The sequence below is a fragment of the Saccostrea echinata genome, unplaced genomic scaffold (assembly GCF_033153115.1).
Source record: "Saccostrea echinata isolate AGI-Se365-2 ecotype Australia unplaced genomic scaffold, CSIRO_AGI_Sech_v1 ptg000047l, whole genome shotgun sequence".
Classification (NCBI taxonomy): domain Eukaryota; kingdom Metazoa; phylum Mollusca; class Bivalvia; order Ostreida; family Ostreidae; genus Saccostrea; species Saccostrea echinata.
This window is the reverse complement of record NW_026889796.1, coordinates 16,730,001-16,753,334: the sequence shown is the minus strand read 5'-3', so window position 1 is coordinate 16,753,334 and position 23,334 is coordinate 16,730,001. Positions and strand designations below refer to the sequence as shown.

Genomic DNA, 23,334 nt, shown 5'->3' with positions numbered 1-23,334 from the left:
ATATTTCTATTTCAAAGAATTTTCTATTTTTAGTGACCATGGCAACACCACTCACCGAAATCAAAAACTGATGCACCAAATTATTCATCTTAGTGTAGTCTACTTGTGTACCAAGTAATAATGAAATCAGATCAAAACCGTAGGAGTAGGTTTTTAAATGAATACACAGAAATATCTATTTTTAGTAACCATATCAAAATAAACAAGAGATGTTTGTGAAACATTTATGCCCCTCTCAAATAATTGGAATTTTTCCAAGACCAAGGGCATAACTCTCTCAAAAATTGCTCGATTGTACCCAAAACAGAACTTGACCTAAATATTTTTATGATAAAACTGTATACCGAATTTCATTTCAGTATGTGCAACCTACAGAATGAACAGTATGAACAGAAACTGTTGGTGGAACAACAGACAGTACGACCGACAGACAGCAGCAACTTCTTCGAAGGGGGGCATAAAAACTGATGTACTAAATTATGTATCTTGTAAAGTCTACTTGTGTGCCAATTTATACTGAAATCAGACCACAACTGTAGATGGAGTAGCAGTTGGAAAATATTTCACAGAAATTTTTATTTTTAGTAACCATGGCAACACTGTTCATCAAAATCAATAACCAATGCAAAGAATAACATATCTTAGCATAGTCTTTGGGCGACTTCGACTGGAACTTTAGTTCATACTCGAGTTACGTCAACAAATTCTAAAAATAGATATTTTGTTAAACTTATCCCGATACGAGCCGAATAGCAAAAGATCTTACCCGAGTAAACTCAACAATGGACGAAAGTTTTCCCCATTTGTATATATTCTATAAAACTATTATTGACGACGAAGCAGGAGAGAATATCAAACGATTTTATGCTTTCATGAAGCATACTTTTCTGTTTTTATTACTGAAAACGAGATCAACGCCATTAAGAATATTGGGATATGCGGAAAATACTGTTCCACTGTTTACAACAACACACTTCAAATTTCACTTTCGAATTAGTAATAAATAAATAGATCGTCGGAGAGCTACTTCCTACACATTAAGGAGGTTCTGTTGAGACAGATCCACTGAAACAAGTATTATTATTTCTATGGTATATAGCAAATCAGCAGTCTATGAGAGAAATCAGCCACGTGTTCGACGTATCAATGTCAACAGTACATGCCACATTGAAAAGAGTCAATAATGCTATTAACGAAAAATTTTGGAATGTAAGTATCTGTATATAAATGAGCATGACGCAGAGCTGTTAAATTCATAAAAGACGATTCTCAAACATTTGTATTTTTTTTTCAGGTTGTACAGTGGCCTTATTTTAATGAACAAAATGAAATCGCTAGAGAATTCCAACTTCATTGTGGACTCTCAGATATAGCTGGTGTATTAAATGGTACACACATCCGCCTGGCTTCTTGCATGAACGGTGATACTGACTATATGAATAGAAAACATTTTCCATCCATCCAGCTTCAGGTTTGTATTATCATGTGCAAAATTAATTTTCCTCTTTATATTTATAGACATAAGTAATTGCTATTATGTCACTAATATTTAGCATAACTGGATCTCTTAAAGCTTGCAATTGTTCTCCCCTTAGATCAGAGATCTCTTGGTCTGTGAAGAATAAAATCTCAGTAGATCAGATAAGATGGAAATTTCTCAAGGTTTGTGTTCCTGCTTAAATAATGATATTGATGTACTAATTTTTGTATCTTCATTCAGATAGTGGTAGACCATGACATGTTAATCAGAGACATTTACACTGGATGGCTTGGGTCAACCCATGATGCGAGGGTATTCAGAAATTCAAAATTATTTGCCAATGCCACCACAGGAAATTGCATGGATGTCAATAAATACATAATTGCTGACAGTGCTTATCCACTGAAACAGTGGCTCATAACTCCCTTCAAAGACAATGGAAGATTAAACGCTCAGCAGAGAAGGTTTAACAGGTATTATCATCAGCAAGGCAAGTGGTTGAACGTAGCATTGGCCATCTTAAAAAACGTTTTAGGCGTTTGACAGAGGTCACTATTCATCAGCCAGAAGAAATTGTAAAAACTATTGTTTCTGTGTGCATTCTACATAACTTATGTATCATTCATGAAGACAGTGTGGAAGACTTTGTGGAAATAAACAATGATGGTCATCCAAATCACTTTCCTAACATATACAATGATGGACAAGATGGAATTCACAGACGGCAACAGCTTATGCAGATGTTGCCATGATGGAACTGTACATTGAACAGTCTGCATTTGTATTGATGTTGATTACTTAGGTGGTTGAAAAGCTTGTAATTAACATCTTAATTTTAATAATAAAAAACAAGAAAAAAATAACAACTGTGTTCAATAACAAAATAAATTTAAAAAAATGTTAAAAAATGACTAGAAAATTACAGGAATACTTTTCCTCTGTGAAATGAAATCATGTCAGAATGACTGAACATTTTCTTAGAACTATATCATGTATATTATTGTAAGACAAAAAATTGAAATAATTATTTGGAAGAAAACACCTTTAAGATCATGGATCAAAATCTGCTCAGTGACCAAAAATGTACAATGTACACATATTCTCAAACTTAATGTCACTGTATACAACATATCATTTTAAGCTCAAAAAATTACAATACCATAGGCATATGAGACTTCAAAGTGAAAAACATAGTATTAAATTAAATATTAAGAAAGAAAACATTTCAACATCTTATGGCACAGGTACTTCCTTGCAAGTCATGGTAGGTGTAAATTATACTAATTAACACCTTCAAAATGGAAATGCCATCATGAAAATTAATTCTAATCTGCATTTTTTGTTTTTGAAAATATATCAAGAAATTTGTCAAATCTTTCCATTTTTTCTTGCTGATGAGTGTTCATCTGTTCCATCATCTTCTTTCCAATATCTTCTAACCGATCAAACATAAATGATAGAGATTCTGATTTCCTTTTCCTTTACGTGCTGACTCCTTGTTTTGTTTGGGATCTTTAGTACCATCTACTACGGCTGAATCTTTGGCTGCAGAATCCAGTGCAGATAGGTCTGGACCACTAGTTGAAAGTTTATTTTCTTTTTTGCTGCTGTCATATGTACAAGCGGCCCTAGAAGATGCTTTATGCCCAAAAATCTTGTCGAAAGCATCTAAATGCTTCCATCTTATTCTTTTGTTACCAGTTTTGTTATTTTCATCAAGAACTTTGCGATATTTCTTTTTTTTTTTTTTTTATTTTTCCACTTATTCATTACTTGAGATCTTGTCACTTTAACACCATTGCGATACATGTTTGTTGTGATTCTTGCCCATAACACTTCATGGTTTTTTAGTTTATGAAATTCATCATCTATATCTTCTCTCGCTGATATTAGTAGTTTTTCTTCTTCTTCTGTCCAGATGTGGATCTGAAATTGACGAAAATGTAAAAGCCAAAAGAGCAATTGATAGGTGCCAAAAAAGCAGTGGGAAAATCAGGTTGTGCTTAAGACCTGGGAGGAGGGCACTGAATTTCCCCACATATATTGATATAATTCCCTGCTTATTCTATCATCATCCTCTCAACCCACACTAAGGGAGGAACCCAAGACACCCTTCTATTATCTTGTTCCCTTCTATTTCAATTCATATGAACAACCCTAAAAAATCATGGCTATAATTCTCTGTTGTGTCTATAATTTCAAAAAATTCTTTCTGGGGGAGATAGAAACACTTCTGAAAATCATCAGAGGTTACTATCTTTATAAAATTTTAATATAATAGTTTCTCATCCTTGACAATAATTACATTGTATAAAAAATTGGAACTCCCAGTTCATGAAAACTGTTTGACAATAGCATTTACTTGGGTCATAGAAAATACAACTGATCAGAGTAAAACACTTGTTTTTCATTTCATAAAACTAATATTGCTCTCTTATCAATATTACCTTGATACTACTTCTGCTAGCTTAGTGGTCAAAATCTCTGAAAATTCTTCTATAGTTAAAAATGAATTTGGTCCAATTTGCATGCATTCATTGCGATTAAATCCATGGGATGAACATAAGGAAAATGGTGATAACGCTTCAGAGAAACATCTAATGGATGGGCAGGTAGAAGGCCACGAGAAGGTAGATAAGAACCACTTGTAAGGGATAATAAGTCATCAAGGTTTTTACCTCAGTAAATATTTAGATTTTTTTCTTCATAAATGTAGCAGTTCAGCCCGTAATAAATAAAACTTGGCAGTACCTTTTCAGCTCCACTAGAACATTCTGCTTCATTTGAAGTATTTGATGTATTAGCCTCAGACTCATCTTTGCATTCTTCCATTGGCGTACTGTTGTCTTTTTGAAATAGTTCTTGATAAAAGATTCTTTCACTGCTGGATCTGTAAAAATAGACAACCCAGAAAAAAAATTATTTACACCCCACTAATTATCATTAGCATATAACAATTATAAAGGCCATTTATTCAACAAACTGTAGTTTTCTAAATATACGCGAGGAATAAATTATCGCGTAATTACGCAAGAAGCACCACTCTGGAAATAAAATTACTCGCTTTTATTTTTATGGTGCTGAAATCAATGTAAAATCCCTTGATCAACTGTCCACTCGCGAATTACTGTTCTCGCGATTTGACATTAAATAGCCATTTCGCGATAATAAGTACTCGCAAAAAATAAGGAATCTACAGTAAAACTGAAAAATAATGCATTAAAGCCAACATACTTATGCAGTATGGACAGAAGGAAAGAAATCTATTAGACTTTTAACATCTTACCACAGTTAGGATCATTTATCATCTGCAATAATTCAGAGGGCATTTGGCACTTTTTCTGGATACCATTCCATGTAAATTCAACGGTAATTCTGTAGTGGAGAAATGATAAATTCTATCATTACAGCATATTTGTATTAATTTTGTTCATGCATAAATAATCCCCCTCGACTAAAAATAGAAACCCGCGCAGTTTAAGATTTGCTACTTTAGTTATCTTTCTACATTCTTTATTATCAGCTTTTTATAATAGAACCTCTGATATTCCAAATTGTTTATACTTACAAGTCCACGTTTTTTCCAGTCGCCGCCATCTTGAAACTCTACTAACCCAGGCCAAGACGTGGGTCGTACTACGGTAGAGTTCAAAGTTAAAATGACGTTACTATAGTCGCAACTCTACCTGTTCGGCTGTTACTCGAGTAACTCGGGCACTTACTCTAGTTCCAGTCGAAGTGGGCCTTTGTGTATGCCAAGATATACTGAACTTAGACCAGAATATAGGAGTACCATTTTGAAAAATTGTTTACAGACAGGTGGATGGACGACAGACACCTTACTATCGCATTAGCTTTTTTGGTCTCTGACCAGTAGATCTAAAGGGCCTTAACGGTCACCTGAGTACTATATAGTATGATGTAACAATCCATTGATTAAAACAGAATAAGCTGATAAATAAAGCTATGTTGTCCAAAAGCAAGAGAAATAGGATGATCAGGGATCAGCAAAATATTAATTTAGTACTCAGTAACAAATCTTAAAGTTGATCTATTTATTTGCCTGTACTTTCCCCCATTTCTCACTATCCTCATGCAGACTAAATAAAGCAATAATTCTAGAGCACTATTAGTTATCATTTCATTCCCCTCTCGCATTGGCCTCTCTTAGTCTTTGATAATTATTTAATGCACAAAGATATGGCATTTTTGTCCCATTTTCATTATCTATTATTTAAAAGTCTTTCCGACCATTCAAAAGTATGAAAGTACTTTTGTATTAAATATTATAAACATTCTTATATCATTCTATTATTCAATTGACCTTATAAGTTTTTTTTTACAGTGATTAACTATCATGGGTGAATAGCAAAGGGGAATAACTTTAATCAGTAGAAATTAATAAATCAAAGGGTACACAATTTCAAAATCTGGTATAAACACCCTTGCTTATTATAACATTATATACTCTGTTTGCCTCCTAGATGCCCAGGAGCAGAGAAGAAGATTTTCAAAGAAATAATCCATTCTCACTATAGATTCAATATAGCCCCACCCTAATACCAGAGCCCCTGACCCACGGGCCAAGATATTCAAAATTTTGGAAAAGGCACTCTTGCTCATCATAACCATGCACTTTTATAACAATGGACAGAGAAGAAGATTTTCAAAGAAATTATGCATTAATTTCAACTATATATTCAAAAGAGCCTCACCCTAACACCAAAACCCATGACCCCGGATTATGAATTTCAAACTTTTTGAAAACACATCCTTGCTCATCATGATCATAACCATGCAATTAGCTTTTTTCTGTTGAATACCCAGGGGCAGAGAAGATTTTCAGAAAAACATAATGCATTTCCACTATATATTTAAGAGAACCCCCCCCCCCCCCACATGAACCCCTGATTCTGGGGCCACAAATTTCATAATTATATGAAACATATCTGGAGATCCTACGATGCATCAAATGAGAAGATTTTATACTCCTAACCTTTATAGTGGGAGAAATTCCAAACTTTTAACAAAACATCATTTAAATTTTTCATTTAAATTTTGAGGTGACCTTGAGACCACGGCCTTTGCTCTAAGGTGATGCCTTGAACAATCTTATATTCATCAAACATTCTCATCCTTATATGTAAGTCTGGTGAAATACTCCCCATTTTTCTTGAGAAGATTTTCTTCCTTTCCGTTCACCCTGCTGTTCTTTTCCAGATTTTTACATTTCCATGAAAAATTCTGACCCCATATTATGGCCTCATCCTAAATATAGGAATCTTTGAAACCACCATACGGATGCTTCAATTTCAATGCATGTATGACTAATTAAAACACTGCCTTGCAGTTATGGAGAAGAAAATTCTTTTCTTGTACATGTATATATAAGCATGGAATAAAATTTGATCCTGATTTTAGGAGACTCTAACCTAGGGTCCATAATTTGAAGGGAAAAAAATTAAACCCACACTTGGGAATATTAAAATTTTGCAAATAAATAGTTCCAGTGTTTCTTTAAAAGATTTTTTATTCTTTTTTTCTTATAGAGTTCCATGCAAAACTTTTGAACTTTGAGTTGAACAGTTTTAATTCTAAACTACCCCAGGAAGCTATCACAACTTTCCTCTTTTCCATTCCAGTGGTTCTTGAGATTTTTCCTACATATTTTGATGTAAAACTTTGATCCCTTATTGTAGCCCCTCCCCCAGTGTCCAGTAGTTGAACAATTTAGAATCTACTTTATGTCTGGAAGCTTTCACATAAGTTTCATCTTTTCTGTGTCAGTGGATCTTGACAAGATTTTCCTATTTATTTCCTATCCAGGGATCATGATTTGAACAATTTGGAATTTACACTACCTCGGGAAATTTTCACATTAGTTTCATCCAGGGGTTTATGAGAATAAGATTTTTAAAAAGATTTATCTCATATATCTCACTGTAACTGTTGTCCCTATATTAGCCATGCCTTGCCCCCAGGGGGGTCATGACTTGATTAATTTAGAATCTACACTACTTTGGAAGCTTCCAATTAAGAGTCACCTTTTCTGGCCTGGCACTTTTTAAGAAGATTTTTAAAGGACCTCATCCTATTTTTGCCTTTAATTATCTCCCCTTGGAACGGGGCTTGGTCTTTTATTTAAACAAGACTAGTTAAAATTGGCCCAGTGGGTCTTGAGCAGAAGTCGAAACTGTACAAGGTTTACAGAGGGAAGGACACAATGGGTGATCTGAACTCATATTTTATATTGTCCTGATTATTTCCCTTTGTTTAAGGGTTATATTTCTATTTCTAATAGAAATGAAAGCCTTGGCCCAAATATCTCTGAAGGGGTTTTTGAGATATGAGCCACATTCCAATAATTTACGCACACTGCACAAATAGCCATAGCATGATAGCTCTTTGACCCTCCTGCTCAGAAGAGCTAACTGTTTGATACTTGTCTCTGACCAAAATTCTTAAATTCTGCTATAGACATAATCATTCACACAAAAAAAAATCCTCATAATAATATCCATTACATTGTAATTAGATAATTAGATATTTTTTTTTTCACAGCATAACTTTGCTATGAACATCTTTCACTGAATTTACACCTTGTAATAACATTTTCACCTGGAAATAACAACAAAATATTGATGTGACTTGATTGAGATTTTAAACAATTCACAAATAGAAATGTGAGATGATGCATACAAGCATGTAGAAAAACAAAATTTTTATTATAGTTACATATAAAGTTTTTAAACTTGACATTTCAAAGCTGGTATGAAAATGTCATTCATAGTTCTAACCACATGTAGAAGGATCTCTTTTTATAGTTTCTGCACATGAACTTCAGAAAAGGTCATCATGAAGATCAGAATGAGGCTGTAGTCCACGCTCCAACATGGACTTCTTTTTGCGTTCCTCTTCCTGCTGTTTCTGCATTTGTTCTTCACGCTGCATTTCCAGAATATCGTCTATTGGTACTTCCTCTAGCTGAGGGTTTTTTTCATTTTCCAAGTCCTTAAGAATTAACAGATTATAAATTTTAGCTAATTGCATCATCGTGTGAGAGTACAAGCTAATTCAAGAGGTGTTTTTTTGGTCCCTGCCTAAGGACAAAAAAAGAATGTGAAAGATCAGAAAAAAGAAAAAGAAAATGAATGACCCCAAACTTTTACCTATTGGCCTTAAATCTACGGAGTCTCTTTTCTATTACATAGATCCATCATATTAAGAGAACGCAAATTCAGTGTGATTAAATCTGTACCATGGGTGAAGTCTGTCTAATGTTTACATTTTATTATGTCATGTAAACAGGTAGGTTTTCCTGCATTTCTTGTTTTATTTGTTTCTTTGTTGCATAAATAATCAAAAGGTAGTTATTTGATATCCATTAAATACCAGACTTGCCAAATTACGCAAGAACATGCAGTTTTTAAATTTACTGTACAGATATGCCTGCCTAAAGCGAAGTTAAAAAGTACTGCATGATGTGCTTAAAAAATGTGGACAGTAAGCCCAAGATATAATTCCTAAATATTGAACTCAAGCCTGTATGTATGTATATGAGAGTGGGGGTCCATTGACACATTTGAATGTACCAATAACACAAGAGGTCAAAAGGGCTTTAACGGTCACCTGAGTATAATACAACACTGTAAAGGATCCACTGAAGTTCAAGTATAAATAAAAAGACAGGTAATCAGAGATTACAGAGCTCACTTCAAAGAATGTTGTCTTTAAGTAAGTTAAGGTCCCACCCAAAACTAATAATTTATAGTGTGCATCCTTCAATGCAACATTTATGCAATTTTGGTCTGATAGGGCTTGCAGTTACTTTTGAATGGACTTAAATGTTTTAAACTAGTAACTCATCTAGACAATAGGCCCAAGGGCCTCAACGGTCACCTGAGTATAATACAACACTGTAAAGGATCCACAGAAGTATAAAACAAAATTAACTGATAGACAAAGCAATGTTGCCCAAGAATTTCAAAAATCTGTTAAAAATACCCTTGTTTATTGTAACGTGCTAGACCTGAGTGATCTCCTTGGGATCATACTTGGTTTTCCCAAGTGTTACAGGGATGATAATGAATGCAAAATATACAAATACAATGGATGCTTGCCTATTGTGTAAGCTATTCAATATATACAAATACAGGTGTATATTTTTGTCACTTGCCTAGTGCTACAATTCAGTACACACAGATTTGGGTATACATTTATGTGGCTATTTACCAATTGTCACTAATTACAATAAGTCATCCTTGCTCTGTGATTTTTTTGTTCACTTTGATAAAGCAGCTAATATCCAGTCTCTTGTCAACTAAGACTCTTCTACCAGTGACATTAACTTAGATCACCACTGTGTAAACATACTGTGTACAATCATAATTTTTGCTAAATATATAAATCATCTTTATGTCAATTTTTTATACTGCTTTCCAGGCAAGAATCTGCCTTTTAGCATGCTTTGCTCATTTCAACCAAACATTCATTTTTATTTTGTTTCTATATTTATAACATTCTTTCTTGTATTCTCATTCAATCATACAACCTGTTAATTAAATTATATACAAGGATTTCTGGATTAAAAACATTTAGCAAAGGGGAGTAACTCTCATTTGCTTCACTTATCACCATTGTGTACTCTGTTTGCCTCCTAGATAGCCAATGATGCATAGATGCAAAGAAAAGGCACATTATCTTATAATTATATTTAATACATTAACATTGATATTATTGCATTTAGTTCATTTCAGTTTGCTTAGTACTCTGGGGCAGAGGAAAAGATTTTCAACGCATTAATGTATTTTTGCTAATCAATAGAGCCCCACCCAAGCGCAAGAACCCCTGACCCAGGGGCCATCAAATTCATATTTTTGGAAGAGGCACCTTTTCTCATCATAACTATGTATTTAATTTGTTTAATTAATAGCACGGGGCAGAGGATAAGATTATCAAAGCATTAATTTATTTTCAGTATATCATAAATAACCCCCCCCCCCCACATGGAACCTCTGACTCAGGGGCCATGAAATTCAAAATTTTGGAAGAGACACCCTTGTTCATCATAACCATGCACTTTGTTCGTTTGCTTAGAACCCAGGAGCAGAGAAGAAGACTTTCAAAGAAATAAGGCATTTAATCAATAAAGCCCCACCCCAACACCAAAATCCCACAGGGGCTGTGAAATTCAGAGTTTCAGAAGAGGCACCCTACCTCATCATAACCATGTATTTAGTTTACTAAATATACAGGGGAGAGAAGCTTTTGCATTTTCACTATATGTCATTAGAGCCCTGCCCTAACTCCAGAACCCCTGATTCTGGGACCATGACTTTAACAGTCTTGGTAAGAGGGCTCAATGCTAATTACTACAATCATGCCAACATTTAACTACTTGATGTCCAGGAGTAAAGAAGATTTTGAAGGATTGGATTAATTCTTATGGTTTTAGCCTCACCCCTCAGGCCCCAGGGGGGCAGGGGACATGAATTTAGTAATTTTAGTTCCCCTTCACCTATAAATTCTATATGCCAAAATTGGTTGAATTTGGTTCAGCGACCCAGAGAAGAAGCTGAAAATGTTTAAATGTTAAAACATGACAACAGATGAAAACAGATAAAACTAGACCTTTTCGTCGTTCAACAAAAATGGAGGGCTTTTTGATGCTTTGAAATCTCAAGTACCTTAAAGAGCGATAACTCTAACAAAATGAAAAACATAAAAAAAATAATCAAACCGGATCAAGACTTCAGAAGCTTATAAAAATGGAAACCTAAAGAGTATGTAATTCTCACTAGAGCTCTGCAAAAGGGGGATAACTCTTACATTGTTATTTTTGAAATTACTAAAAGTTAGTTAATTTCAGGTCTCTAAGACACCTATAAGGGGTCAAAAAGTGTCCCCACGGACCATAATTTCTAAATTGTCCCTTTTATCCTGAACTCAGGATCGAATACTGTTCAAAAATATATTGAGAAATAAAATAGTTACACTGGAAAATCAATTTTCAATATTACCCCTTGAAATCCCTTATTTTTCAGAATTTTATTTTTCAGACCCTAATGGGGTTGAAACAATATTTAAGTCATTGTATCACTCATTTTTCACAAGAATATCTTATTTAGTTTAGGAGATATCGTGACATGTGCACTTTTCCATTTAACATGGGAACTCCCATACACAAATTCAGAGATTCATAAAATCGGAAATACTTGTCATATACATACCAAACTTGAAACCTAAAGAGTATGTAAGCCTGTCAACAGATGTGCAAAGGGAGATAATTCTTACTTCATCACATTTGAAATAAATAAAAATTTCATTATTTCGGTCCTTTGTAACTCCTATAAGGGGTCAAAAAGTGACCCCACGGACCATAATTTTTAGATTGTACTCTTTAAGCTAAACCCAGAATAGAAAACTGTTCAAAAATTCATTAAGAATTAAAAAAGTTATGGGCAAAAGTCAGTTTTCAACTTTGGCCCCTAGAAATCCCTTGTTTTCTAGAAATTCATTTTCAAACCCTTAAGGGGTTGAAACAATATCACAGTCATTATATCACTAAATTTTCACAAGAATATCTTCATTACTTTAAGAGATATAGTGAAATGTGCAATTTTCCATTGAACATGAGAACTCCCATAGGCAAATTTAGACATTCATAAAACCGGAAGTACTTGTCATATGCAGACCAAACTTCAAACCTAAAGAGTATGTAAGCCTGTTAATTGATGTTCAAAGGGAGATAACTCTCACTCTATTATTTTTGAAATAAATAAAAATTACATTATTTCAGTCTTCTGTAACTCCTATAAGGGGTCAAAAAGTGACCCCACGGACAATATTTTTTAGATTGCTTTCTTTAATCTCAACCCAGAATAGAAAACAGTTTAAAAATTCATTGAGAAATAAAAAAGTTACAGGAAAAAGTCTGTTTTCAATGTTGGCCCCTAGAAATCCCTTATTTTCCCGAATTATCTTTCAATGTCCTAATGAGGTCGGCACCTTATCAAGGTCATTCTACACTTAAAATCTCACAAGAATATCATGATTATTTTAAGAGAAAACGTGCCACGACTGATTTCAATTTAACATAGAAACTCCCATAGACAATTTTCAAAGACCCCTAAAACCGGAAGTTCGGCTCGGATCGATATGAAACTTACAGTATATGTTCAACATATTAGTCTTAACGTATTTCAATGCTCAAAATAATTTTCAAACCTTAATTTTGACTTTTAAAAATTTCATCCCCCCTTTTTCAATGTTTGAAGTCTTATATCTCAGAAAGTATCAGTGGTCGGAAATCACCCTCGCTAACTTTTTTGTAGGTATTGGTCTTTAGAATTTATATCTTGAATTTGATAGTCTAGACATTCAAAATGAGAAAGATTTGAGCTTCTTTAGGTATTTTAGTTTTTCTTTAGTAGATACCGGAAATGACTAAACCGGAAGTTCAACACGTTACATACGCGAGATATTTACATTTCCTATTTAGTGGTTATAAGAAAAAAATCCTATTTTTAAAGGTACTCCTCAAATGCTGAACGAAAAAAGTGTTCAGTATAATAATAATAATAATAATAATAATAATAAAAAAGACGAAAACAATAGGGCTTTTCGCCTGAAAGCGAAAAGCCCTAAAAATGTCACCTGAGTGACTCAGGTGACCTAAAAATAAGATTATTAAGATAGGAACACCTATTATAATTATTATCAATTATAGAGGGATTAAAGCACTTAAAATGTAATTCAAAACTACAAATACATTTTTAAAATCTTGGGTATAATGAAGTCACTAGAACAACAGATTCTATATATCTATAAAAGAAACAGTGCAAAGTCTACTGGGGGGATGCATAAAAATTTCCTAATAACCAAGATTTCCTTAAAAGTGTGATCTCTATAACCGATTTTTACTCTACTGGGTATAAATAGTTGGAGTAAGCAACCTGGTTAGGCGTAGTAAATGAATTAACTCACACACTTCACTTAAGAAGAGTTTAAAAGGATGTATTCAGTATCTCAAAAGAATTGACTTATAGGAGAGAATAATTTCCTGGAAAAAGTCACATTTCAAAATCAATGTTCACTATTTATTTTCTATTGTATATATGTCTAAATTTTTCCAATTTGCATTTGAACCTAAAATGTATCATTTTCAGTTTTAAAATTAACCCTCAGAGCTGGCCTAAACAACATTTTCCCTGTTTAAGCACCAATTATTGCACAAATTTTGGCCTAGAAGTCCTTCAGGGAAGGCCTGTCCCTAAATAAAATTATGTTATTTTGATAGGATGTGATCTTGGGAATAATTTCAAATGGATATTTCTAGGGGCAAACCCTGCCTTGGGGTCAAAAAGCACAAAAAAACCTATTAGAAATAAGAATACCTGTTTTGACAACCTGATTTGTATTTATACTCATTTATTGTATAGTCAGAATAGCTCAGTAGGTTAGACTGCTGGATCTTGAAGCAGAAAGTACTTTTTTAAAAGGTCTTGGTTCAAATTCACCTGGTTTTACACTTACACATTTTTAAATTTTTGCCTTTTCAAACACTATTTTAACCTTTATTAGGGGTTTGTGTATATTCTTTCAAATACCTATCTTTAATTCATGTTCATTTTTTTTATGTAAAAGACATGAAAGACAAGAGGCCCAATGGGCCACAACGCTCACCTGAGCAACTTTGGCCCCGTAGTTCTTCACCTGACTTTCCCCAATGTAACATCTACACTATCTAAAGATGCTTCCTCATAAGTTGCAGCTATTCTGGCCCAGTGGTTCTTGAGAAGAAGATTTTTAAATATTTTTTCTGTATATTTCAATGTGAAACTTGGATTCCCTCTTGTGGCCCTGCCCTACTCCCAGGGGTCGTGATTTTAACAATTTTGAATCTACACTACCCCAAGATGCTTCCAAATAAGTTGCAGCTTTTCTGGCCCAGTGGTTCTTGAGAAGATTTTTAAATATTTTTTCTGTATATTTCAATGTTAAACATGGATTCTCTCATGTGGCCCCACCCTACTCTCGGGGGTCGCAATTTTTTTTTTTACAATTTTGAATCTACACTACCCCAGGATGCTTCCATATAAGTTGCAGCTTTTCTGGCCCAGTGGTTCTTAAGAAGAAGATTTTTAAATATTTTTTCTATATATTTCAATGTTAAAAATGGATTCCCTATTGTGGCCCCGACCTACCCCCAGGAGTCATGATTTGAACAAATTAGAATCTACACTACCCAAGGATGTTTCCACATAAGTTTCAGCTTTTCTGGCCCAGTGATTCTTGAGAAGAAGATTTTTAAAGATTTGTTCTATATATTTCAATGTAAAACTTGGATTCCCTATTGTGGCCCCGACCTACCTCGGGGGTCATGATTTGAACAATTTAGAATCTACACTACCCCAGCATGTTTCCACATGAGTTTCAGCTTTTCTGGCCCAGTGGTTCTTGAGAAGATTTTGTAATGACCTCACCCTATTTTTGCCTTTTCTTGATTATCTCCCCTTGTAGGGGGGCTTGGCAGAAAAGTTCACTTGAGCTTTTAGCTCAGGTGAGCTAAAAAAGCAAATCATAAATTCTATGTAACTAAAATGCAGTCAAGCATAACTATACCTCAGTGTTGCATATTTTCTTATTATTCAATCTTGTTACTCTTAACAGGTATTCTTGTCTGCAATGAGCATCGATGGATACTTTTGATTAATTTGATATCTTAGAATTTCATCAATTCAGTGTATTCGGTGTTATTCCATCTGTACTACTAGTACTTGTCTTTGAGTTTGAATGTATATGTAGTGCTTGTACTAATGTTTGAGCTTAATACAGTACTTTCAACTTTTGAAGTCAATGGTCTCAATTCAGATCCCATGCTATTAAACAGTAGGTATACACATTGATTGCACTCCCTGGAATTCAAATATATAATTTGTATACCATAATAACATGTTTTTATTATTTCAGCTGAAATGAGTTGTAATATACATGCATATAAAGAAGTGAATTATAACTATAGACATTACCATAAAAATGAAAAGTAAAGAAAAATAACAAAAAAAACTTTTTGAGATAACAAACTAAATACGTTAACAATATAGGGCAACATATTTAAAGTTTATGAAAGATTCATCCTATCTCTACATACTACATGTACATGCATTGGTTTGAAATAAAATGATCAATGATAATATGAAATAAAATGATCAATAATCATATGATAATATGAAGTGAATTACTGTATACAGGGAAATTTTCACCCCCGTTTTATTTTTCACCCCTTTCGCCCTACTCACGGGTGGGCGAATTTAAAACGGGTCGAATTCAAAAAACACAGTATGATTTCTTGAACAGAATTGTGACTGGGCGAATTTAAAAGGGGGCAGAATTGTTAGCAAGTCTGAAAGGGCGAAAATAACACAGGGTGAAAATAACCCTGTATACAGTATTACATGTATTTAACCTAAAGTCATTGACCAGAATAGAAATTGATTTTTGTAAAGACTAAAACCAATTCTGGCCCTATAGGTTTTTAATCCATTTATAACCAGGTGATTCTGGCCCTATAGGTCTTTAATCCATTTATAACCAGGTGATCCTTTAGATGATATAATATTCCACAATAACTCCACTTGAGTTACCTGTCATAAAACTTGTATTTCATACTTTATTGAATGCCTCAACACAACGTTCGATGCAATCACAGAGTTTCCGAAAACCAAATATTTCTATCAGTCATTTGGACTGATTACTTAATGTGCTCTACCAGTCTGAAGCAAATTCTATCAGTCCAAATAAATTTGAGTATATTTCATGATGTAATTAAAAAAAAAACGGTGTTGGTTTATAGTACTCAAATTGAGTATTTAAATCTTTCCAGGGATCATTACAGATAGATTGTGAGACCAGGGGTGTGCAATTAAAAAATTCAAGCACTAGCCCATGGGCTAGTGACAGCAATAAAGTCATAAGCCCCACATAAAAAGTTACTAGCCCAAATGTATGGGGAAGTAACAACTAATATGAAAAAAAATAGTTTATTGTTGAAAAAGTCTGGGTCTTAAGGTAATCCTTTTCAAAATTAAAAGTTTAATTCTCACTTGTAAAATTGAATCATGCATGAATTAATAATAATGATAGAAAATAAAAATTAATTTAAATAAATTAATCTTCCCTTTTTCTGGACATTGCATTAGCTAATCTAAAATGAAGCTAAAATCATTTTTTAAAAATCTTTAATCATTTATAATAACATGGAATTATATTTTATGTAAATCACATAACACTCATCTTTCAGTTGACTGAGTGATCGTAAATTATTTAAAGAGATATCTGCATGTGTTTACCATAAACATCTAGGAATGGAGGAAATTCAGATTAGGGAAAAAGATGATCGTTTTTGGAAGCACATTAATCAGTTAGCATTGCAAAATGGATAAGAATATGGAGATTTACAAACAATAGAAGCATGGTGCCTGGTAATTTTTCATTCATTGGGAAATTAATAGCAAATAATGAGTGAAAATACCAGTACAATGTAGTGCTTTTCATGTTTTGCATTGGAAGTTTTAATTTTTTCTAGCCAAATTGGGCTATCTCTGTGCAGAAAACTACTAGCCCAATCCCCAAAAATTGTAGCCCAGTGTGTCGAGCGATGCTAATTGCACGTCCCTTGAGACATTGCAATAGATCAAAGTACAATTAAGGTTCTACATCAGAGCAGCGTTATTTGATGTCACAATAGAAGTGTTTCTTTTCACCTGTTGATTTTCACATTTATGTGCTTGCAACTGTGATATACCATTTGTAATAGCTAATGACATGTACAAGGACTGTTCATAGTTATTAAAGAAAAAATTTATATTTAAATAATAACAGTTTTATTTGATTTAGAATATTTGTTATAAGAATTCTCTTTTGTTCATTGATAAATCATAGCAATTTCAGCTGAGGAAAAATACTTTGATAGCATGCTGTTTAGTGCAAAAAGATGTGTTAAAATTCAGCAATCAAAGCAGCTTAAAACAAGAAAATAAGCTTAATTTTGTATTTTCACAATAAAACTAAGACAATTTTTTTTTTTTAAAATGTACTTGCATCTAACCATGCTAAAAGATTAGTAAATTTATTTGTCAAGTCATTTCTAATAGGTGTTAGTTGTTGACATGGGGGGGGGGGGGATCAGAATGATTGAAATCGGGTAGAAAAGATTAAATCAGTGTAAATAGTAATTAATCTAAATGAAATACTTGTTTTCCTCAAAATAGTTTTATATTCTTGTGTTCATCAATACTTACTCTTGTCTTAGTGCAGCAAGGTCAATATTTATGACACAACAGTACGAAAATTAATGAAAACTGCATATTTCTCATTTATTTTTTCATAAGGGTATACTTTTTTCTTTTATCTAAATAAAAAGATGACTCAATTCTTCAAAAACATATTAACAACGACATTTTCACACAAAGACTTTTTAAGATATTACCCATAATACATGACGAAATTATTAAAAAAAAAAAAAGCAAGGAAAATGAGGTGATGCTTACATTGTGCTCCATTATAATTCTTCAAGCAAGATAAAGAACGTGTGCACTTAAGGGTCCCGGTAAAATGTGAAAAAATGAAGAATCAAATTAAGCATAATTTTTCATCTCAGATCATTAATTGATATCTAAACCATAAGATTCAACAAATTTTATTGCTGAAATTTATGAATATACAAAGAGCAAAGCCATACAATGTGGTAGGGGTCAGCCGACATTCGTGATTTTCTATAGTAAATCGAGGACAGTCATTCATTTCAAAGCTTTTGTTTACTGTCAGCCTAACGTTGTACAAACTTGTGAGAATGACAAAAAGCGCATTATACATTTATAAAACTTGTGTGAGAGTAGGAAATTTGTACAAGATTAGGCTTGTACTTAAAATATTAAAAATGTATGAAAAGTTCAATGTTTTTCCTATAGCAATCGAAAGCTATTTACCTGTATGACCTTTGTTGAACCCACCCGTGGAATAAATTATTTAAAATACCGGTAGTCACGTGAGTTCTACTTATGTAATCATTCCTCAAAGGTGCGCACTGTAAAAGATAGCTATGCACGTTTTGTATCATTATAACGAAGTCGTGCCGCATAGAGAAGTTTGTATGTATTTGGTTTTAGGAACACGGGAGGGTTAGGAGAGTTTAGTGTTGTTAAAAAGTCATCATACATAAAAGCGTCAAACATTTTTAACATTCATGCAAGACAATGCTACAGGTATTGAAAGTCACCTAAATACACTTTTTTCATTTTAAAATTTAAAGGAACTAATGTTAGTACTTATTGTATTATTTCAAATGCAAGCGTGCAAATTTCTTAGTTTGATCACTATGGCTACAAGCATCTATACAACTTCATTCGATTTTTTTTCTCAGGTAAAATAGCGCAAGAAGTATCATTCGGCAAACATGCCCGTCAATGATCCACCATGAGATTGTTCAAGTGTCCAATTTAAATGTCTCCTCCCCTTGATTTAAATAGACGAAACTCAAATAGGTTCGGTACGACTTTTCCGGATTTGGTGTATCTATAGGCATTTAAAAATCTTCATTTGTTTCAAATACGTGCTGATTTAGGTGATGTTTTAGCGTGATTTTAACTAGAAATATCCACTTGTGTTTAACTATTACCAAGAGAGAACAATTTGGCAATATATTCTAAAGTAATACGGCACTGAAAAAGGGCCCATTAAGCATTGCTCAAGTGCACTTGTCCTTATAATCAATTTTTTTTTTAGCATTTCTCACTGTTTTTGCATGTGCTTCTGTGTAAAAATTAGTGCATAAAGATATTATTTTTATTGCCTAAAATTTATAGGTAAGTTGCAAGGAAAGAAATGTAAAGTTTTAAAAATTTCACACAAAGACTTTTCGGACAAAGTCCCCCCTTAATTAAAATAATCTAACTGTGTCTGACACAGTGTGACAGTGTCCGAACCAAAATCAGACACCGGACCGGTAATATAGCAAATTGCATCAGACATTTCAATTTTCTACCGTTTTTGCAGGTATTACCAATGGTTTTCGGAAACTTTGCAATCACACATGTAAGCATAAAAAATTTTACTATACCTTGATAAATCTTGATAAATAAAACAAGTTCATGTGAATAACTTACGTCATGTTGTGCCAATGAAATTTAATACTGCTACCAATCTCATTTAGTATATATATATATATATATATATATATATATATATATATATATATATATATATATATATATATATATATATATATATATATATATATATTATATCATAAACAAACAAAATCAACAGAAACTGAATAGAGCGACATAAACTACTTTTGTAAATAATGAATTCTTTATAATTGCAATGTTGAAATCCATAAATCCACAAAATTTCTGTCAACTGTCAGCATGGTTATAACCTACAAACCATAACAGTTCTTAGTTTCTCCAACCAAGTTAATGTTCTCTGACTTAACAAAATGTTAAACACTTACAATTAACACTTACAATTTCACCAAGCAAAACAACATTTTCTCCTCTCACAACAAAAATGCCCCTTGGAATATCTCCATACTTTTTACCAACATGAATTCTTTCAATGGTGCGATGAAGGACTAGGTTTGCTGTAAACATTGAAGATATAAAACTGATAAAAAAGGAGGAAGAGAAGCAAAGTGAAAGAAATTCAAAACTGGATGCTAATAAGATAGATTGTCACTGATGCTAGTTTCAGGATTGATAAATTACTATAATTGGCCTAGAAAAAAAATCCTGATTTATTGGTATATTAGACTATTTTTAAGAACAGTGCTCAAATGTGTGTTTACAGTTAAATTCAGACAACATAAAACAAACATTCTATGAAAAAACAAGAGGCCCACGGGCCCTATAGGTCACCTGAGTATCATGTATCAACTTTGCCCTGAGCCCTGCCCAAACACCAGAGCCCTGTCCAAACACCAGAACCTTGACCCAGGGGACATAAAATTCACAATTTTGGAAGAGGCACCCTAACTCATCATAACTATACTCTTAGTTCATTGGCTTAATACCCAGGAGAAAAGGAGAAGATTTTCAAAGAATTATTGCATTTTTTACAATGTAATCATTAGAGTCCCGCCCAAACACCAGAACCCTGACCTGTGGGCCATGAAATTCACAATTTGGAAAGATGCACCCTTACTCATCATAACTATGTATTCAGTTTGTTTGCTAAATAGCCCGAATCAAAGAAGAAGATTTTTAAAGGAACTAATGCATTTTCACTATATATTCAACAGAGCCCTGACCTAACACCAGAACCCCTGACCCTGGGGTCATGAATATCACAATTTTGGAAGAGGCACCCATACTCACTATTGCTATACTCTTAGTTCATTGGCTTAATACCCAGGAAAAAAGGAGAAGATTGTCAAAGAATTACTGCATTTTTACTATGTAATCATTAAAGCCCCACCCTAACACCAGAACCCCTGACTCAGGGGCCATGAAATTCACAATATAGGAAGAGGCATCCTTACTCATCATAACAATGCATTCAGTTTATTTGCCTTGGATTAGAGAAGATTTTTAAAGAAATAATGCATTTTCACTACATATTCAACAGTGACATCCTACCTCCGATATGTCAACAAACTTAATCTACACAACTTGAGAATCCTTGTGTAGTAATATGACTGATCAAAGCCTTGCTGTTCTTTACAAGAATTATTTAAAGATTTTTTCCTACACTCTTTGGTACCTTATTGTGGCCACACCCTGTCCCTGGGGGTCCATGTCTTGAACAAACTAGAATCTGCACTACTTGAGGATGTTTGCATATTAATATCATTAATAATTGTCCTGCTATTCTTAAGAAGATTTATTTATTCTCATGTAAAAATTTGTCAATGATCCCCTAAGTGGGCTCTGTCCTACCATGGGGGGGGGGGGGGGGGGGCATGATATGGACAAACTTGAATCATCAGGACCTTGGTATGCTTGCATATCAATATCACTAATCATGATCCTGCTGTTTTTAAGAAAAAAATAAGATTCATAAACATTTTTCTTCTATATTCTCATGAAAAAACTATTGATCCCCTATTGTGGCCCCAACCTAATCCTAGAGCCATGATTTGAGATACTTGCATTTGTACTACCTGGAGATGCTTGCATATTAAAGTCATTTATCACCATCCTGCTGTTCTTGAGATAAAGATTTTTAAAGAAATTTCCTATAAAAGTGTGTTATGATGGGCTACAAATTATTGTACTGCTTACTCTAATAGTACTGTAAACTTCAGATTCCTTAAACAGCACTGTGGGCAAACTTTTTAAAATGACATCACATGTGAAATGTGCTTCGATTGATCACTGCAATATACTTAAAAATTGAAAATTGAAAATTGACATATGTATAAGATGGATTTTATATGGTCATATCTGTGGCATCGAAAATAACTCTGATACATGTACTTGGATACTGTTGCTCAAAATCTTGTGGCATGATGTCATTTACAAACCCCTAGATTGCCATATTGAATTGGCAAATAGCTATTGACCAATACCAATCTAAACTTTGTTTAAAATGGTCAATAACACTGACTCACTTTGATACCGGTCTACAATCTTGTCTAAACTGGACACCAGTGGTTCCATAGAAATTAGAAAGCATTCCAGATAAGATTACATTTTTAACAACTGAATTTACTGAAAGGGATTGTTATTGTAATATTATATGCAAAACTCTATTATGCACAACATCAGTATTAGATATCTGAAGTATTATTAATACGAGGGTTGTTCAAAAATTACATGGACTTGTTGCACAGAAAAAATATTTGACAACATAATCAAGCAAAAGTCACACATAATATAAAAGAATCTTTACTTGTATAGTCATCAAAATTTCATATCAAAATGTTGTAAACTGATAACAATTTTGGCCGATTTAACAGGACATATCGTGATATTATGGTGCAGTAAAATTTTCTACGTCAGGGGCATGATAACAAATTTTATTTTTCATTTTCTCAATATTTTCCCTCAGAGTTTCATACTGTACAGATTGGATTACCTTATCCACTCAGCATAAACATCCACATACATTTCTGGTCAAGTTTAAAATCTATAAAACAAGTACAGTGTATTCTAGTTTGTTTTAAACCCCCAAAACTGCAGATATTTCTGAAATATTGTGTGACGTTGGTCACTCTCAATCACGTTCTTAACAGTCCAGATAAAGTTTTTGTCGATGATCTTCCCGTCCTCTCTCATATTGGCTTTCACTGAGGTCTTACCTTTTAAAATTCCACTTTGCTATTTGTAGAGAGATGTCGGGAATGCCCTGGTTTACTACATGTTTCATTAAGCATATTTTGGGTGTATGTTGGCGTTTTCTGGAGCATTATCTATAATTTGATAAAATGTGTTGCTCCGTCAATTCACGGGACGTCATTTTTGCAGTTGTTTTATAGGTATCGTATTGGAGAAAAATTGCTATATTTCTGTTAAAACTCAAACTATTACGTCAGAAATCAAAATACATAATAATTAAACAATAAAAAAAGATACCATTGAGAAAACTGTCGAATAATATCGCCAATTATAGAAAATAAATGAGTAAAATTTTGGATTCCGCAGATTTCTTATCAAAATGTTTGTCGTGCTCAGTACATCACCATCAGCGATATCAAAACAGAAATTATTTTACAAAAAATTAATTAAAATCCAAATAAATTCACAAAAATTTATTGGAATCTTTAAGAAATATGTTTCTGTGAAATTCCATTACTATTTGACGCCTGTAAGAGTAAATAATAGCAGATTCCGCGTAATTTTTGAACGGCCCTC

The 23,334-nt window shown here is 33.3% G+C and overlaps 1 protein-coding gene and 1 pseudogene across 1 annotated transcript in view; one reads left to right on the top strand and one right to left on the bottom strand.

The window, feature by feature from the left end:
* Positions 1-782: 782 nt before the first annotated feature.
* On the top strand, positions 783-2,232 carry LOC133202845 (uncharacterized; annotated as a pseudogene).
* A 5,892-nt stretch (positions 2,233-8,124) lies between these two features.
* LOC133202380 (U6 snRNA-associated Sm-like protein LSm1) overlaps positions 8,125-23,334 on the bottom strand; it is a 21,074-nt gene continuing 5,864 nt past the window's right edge. Inside the window, exons 3-4 of the mRNA XM_061338194.1 lie at positions 20,008-20,123; positions 8,125-8,491 (exon numbers count right to left, since the gene is read on the bottom strand). Coding sequence (XP_061194178.1) covers positions 8,321-8,491; positions 20,008-20,123 — 287 coding nt within the window. The 3' untranslated portion in view covers positions 8,125-8,320. The remainder of the gene's footprint in view (positions 8,492-20,007; positions 20,124-23,334) is intronic.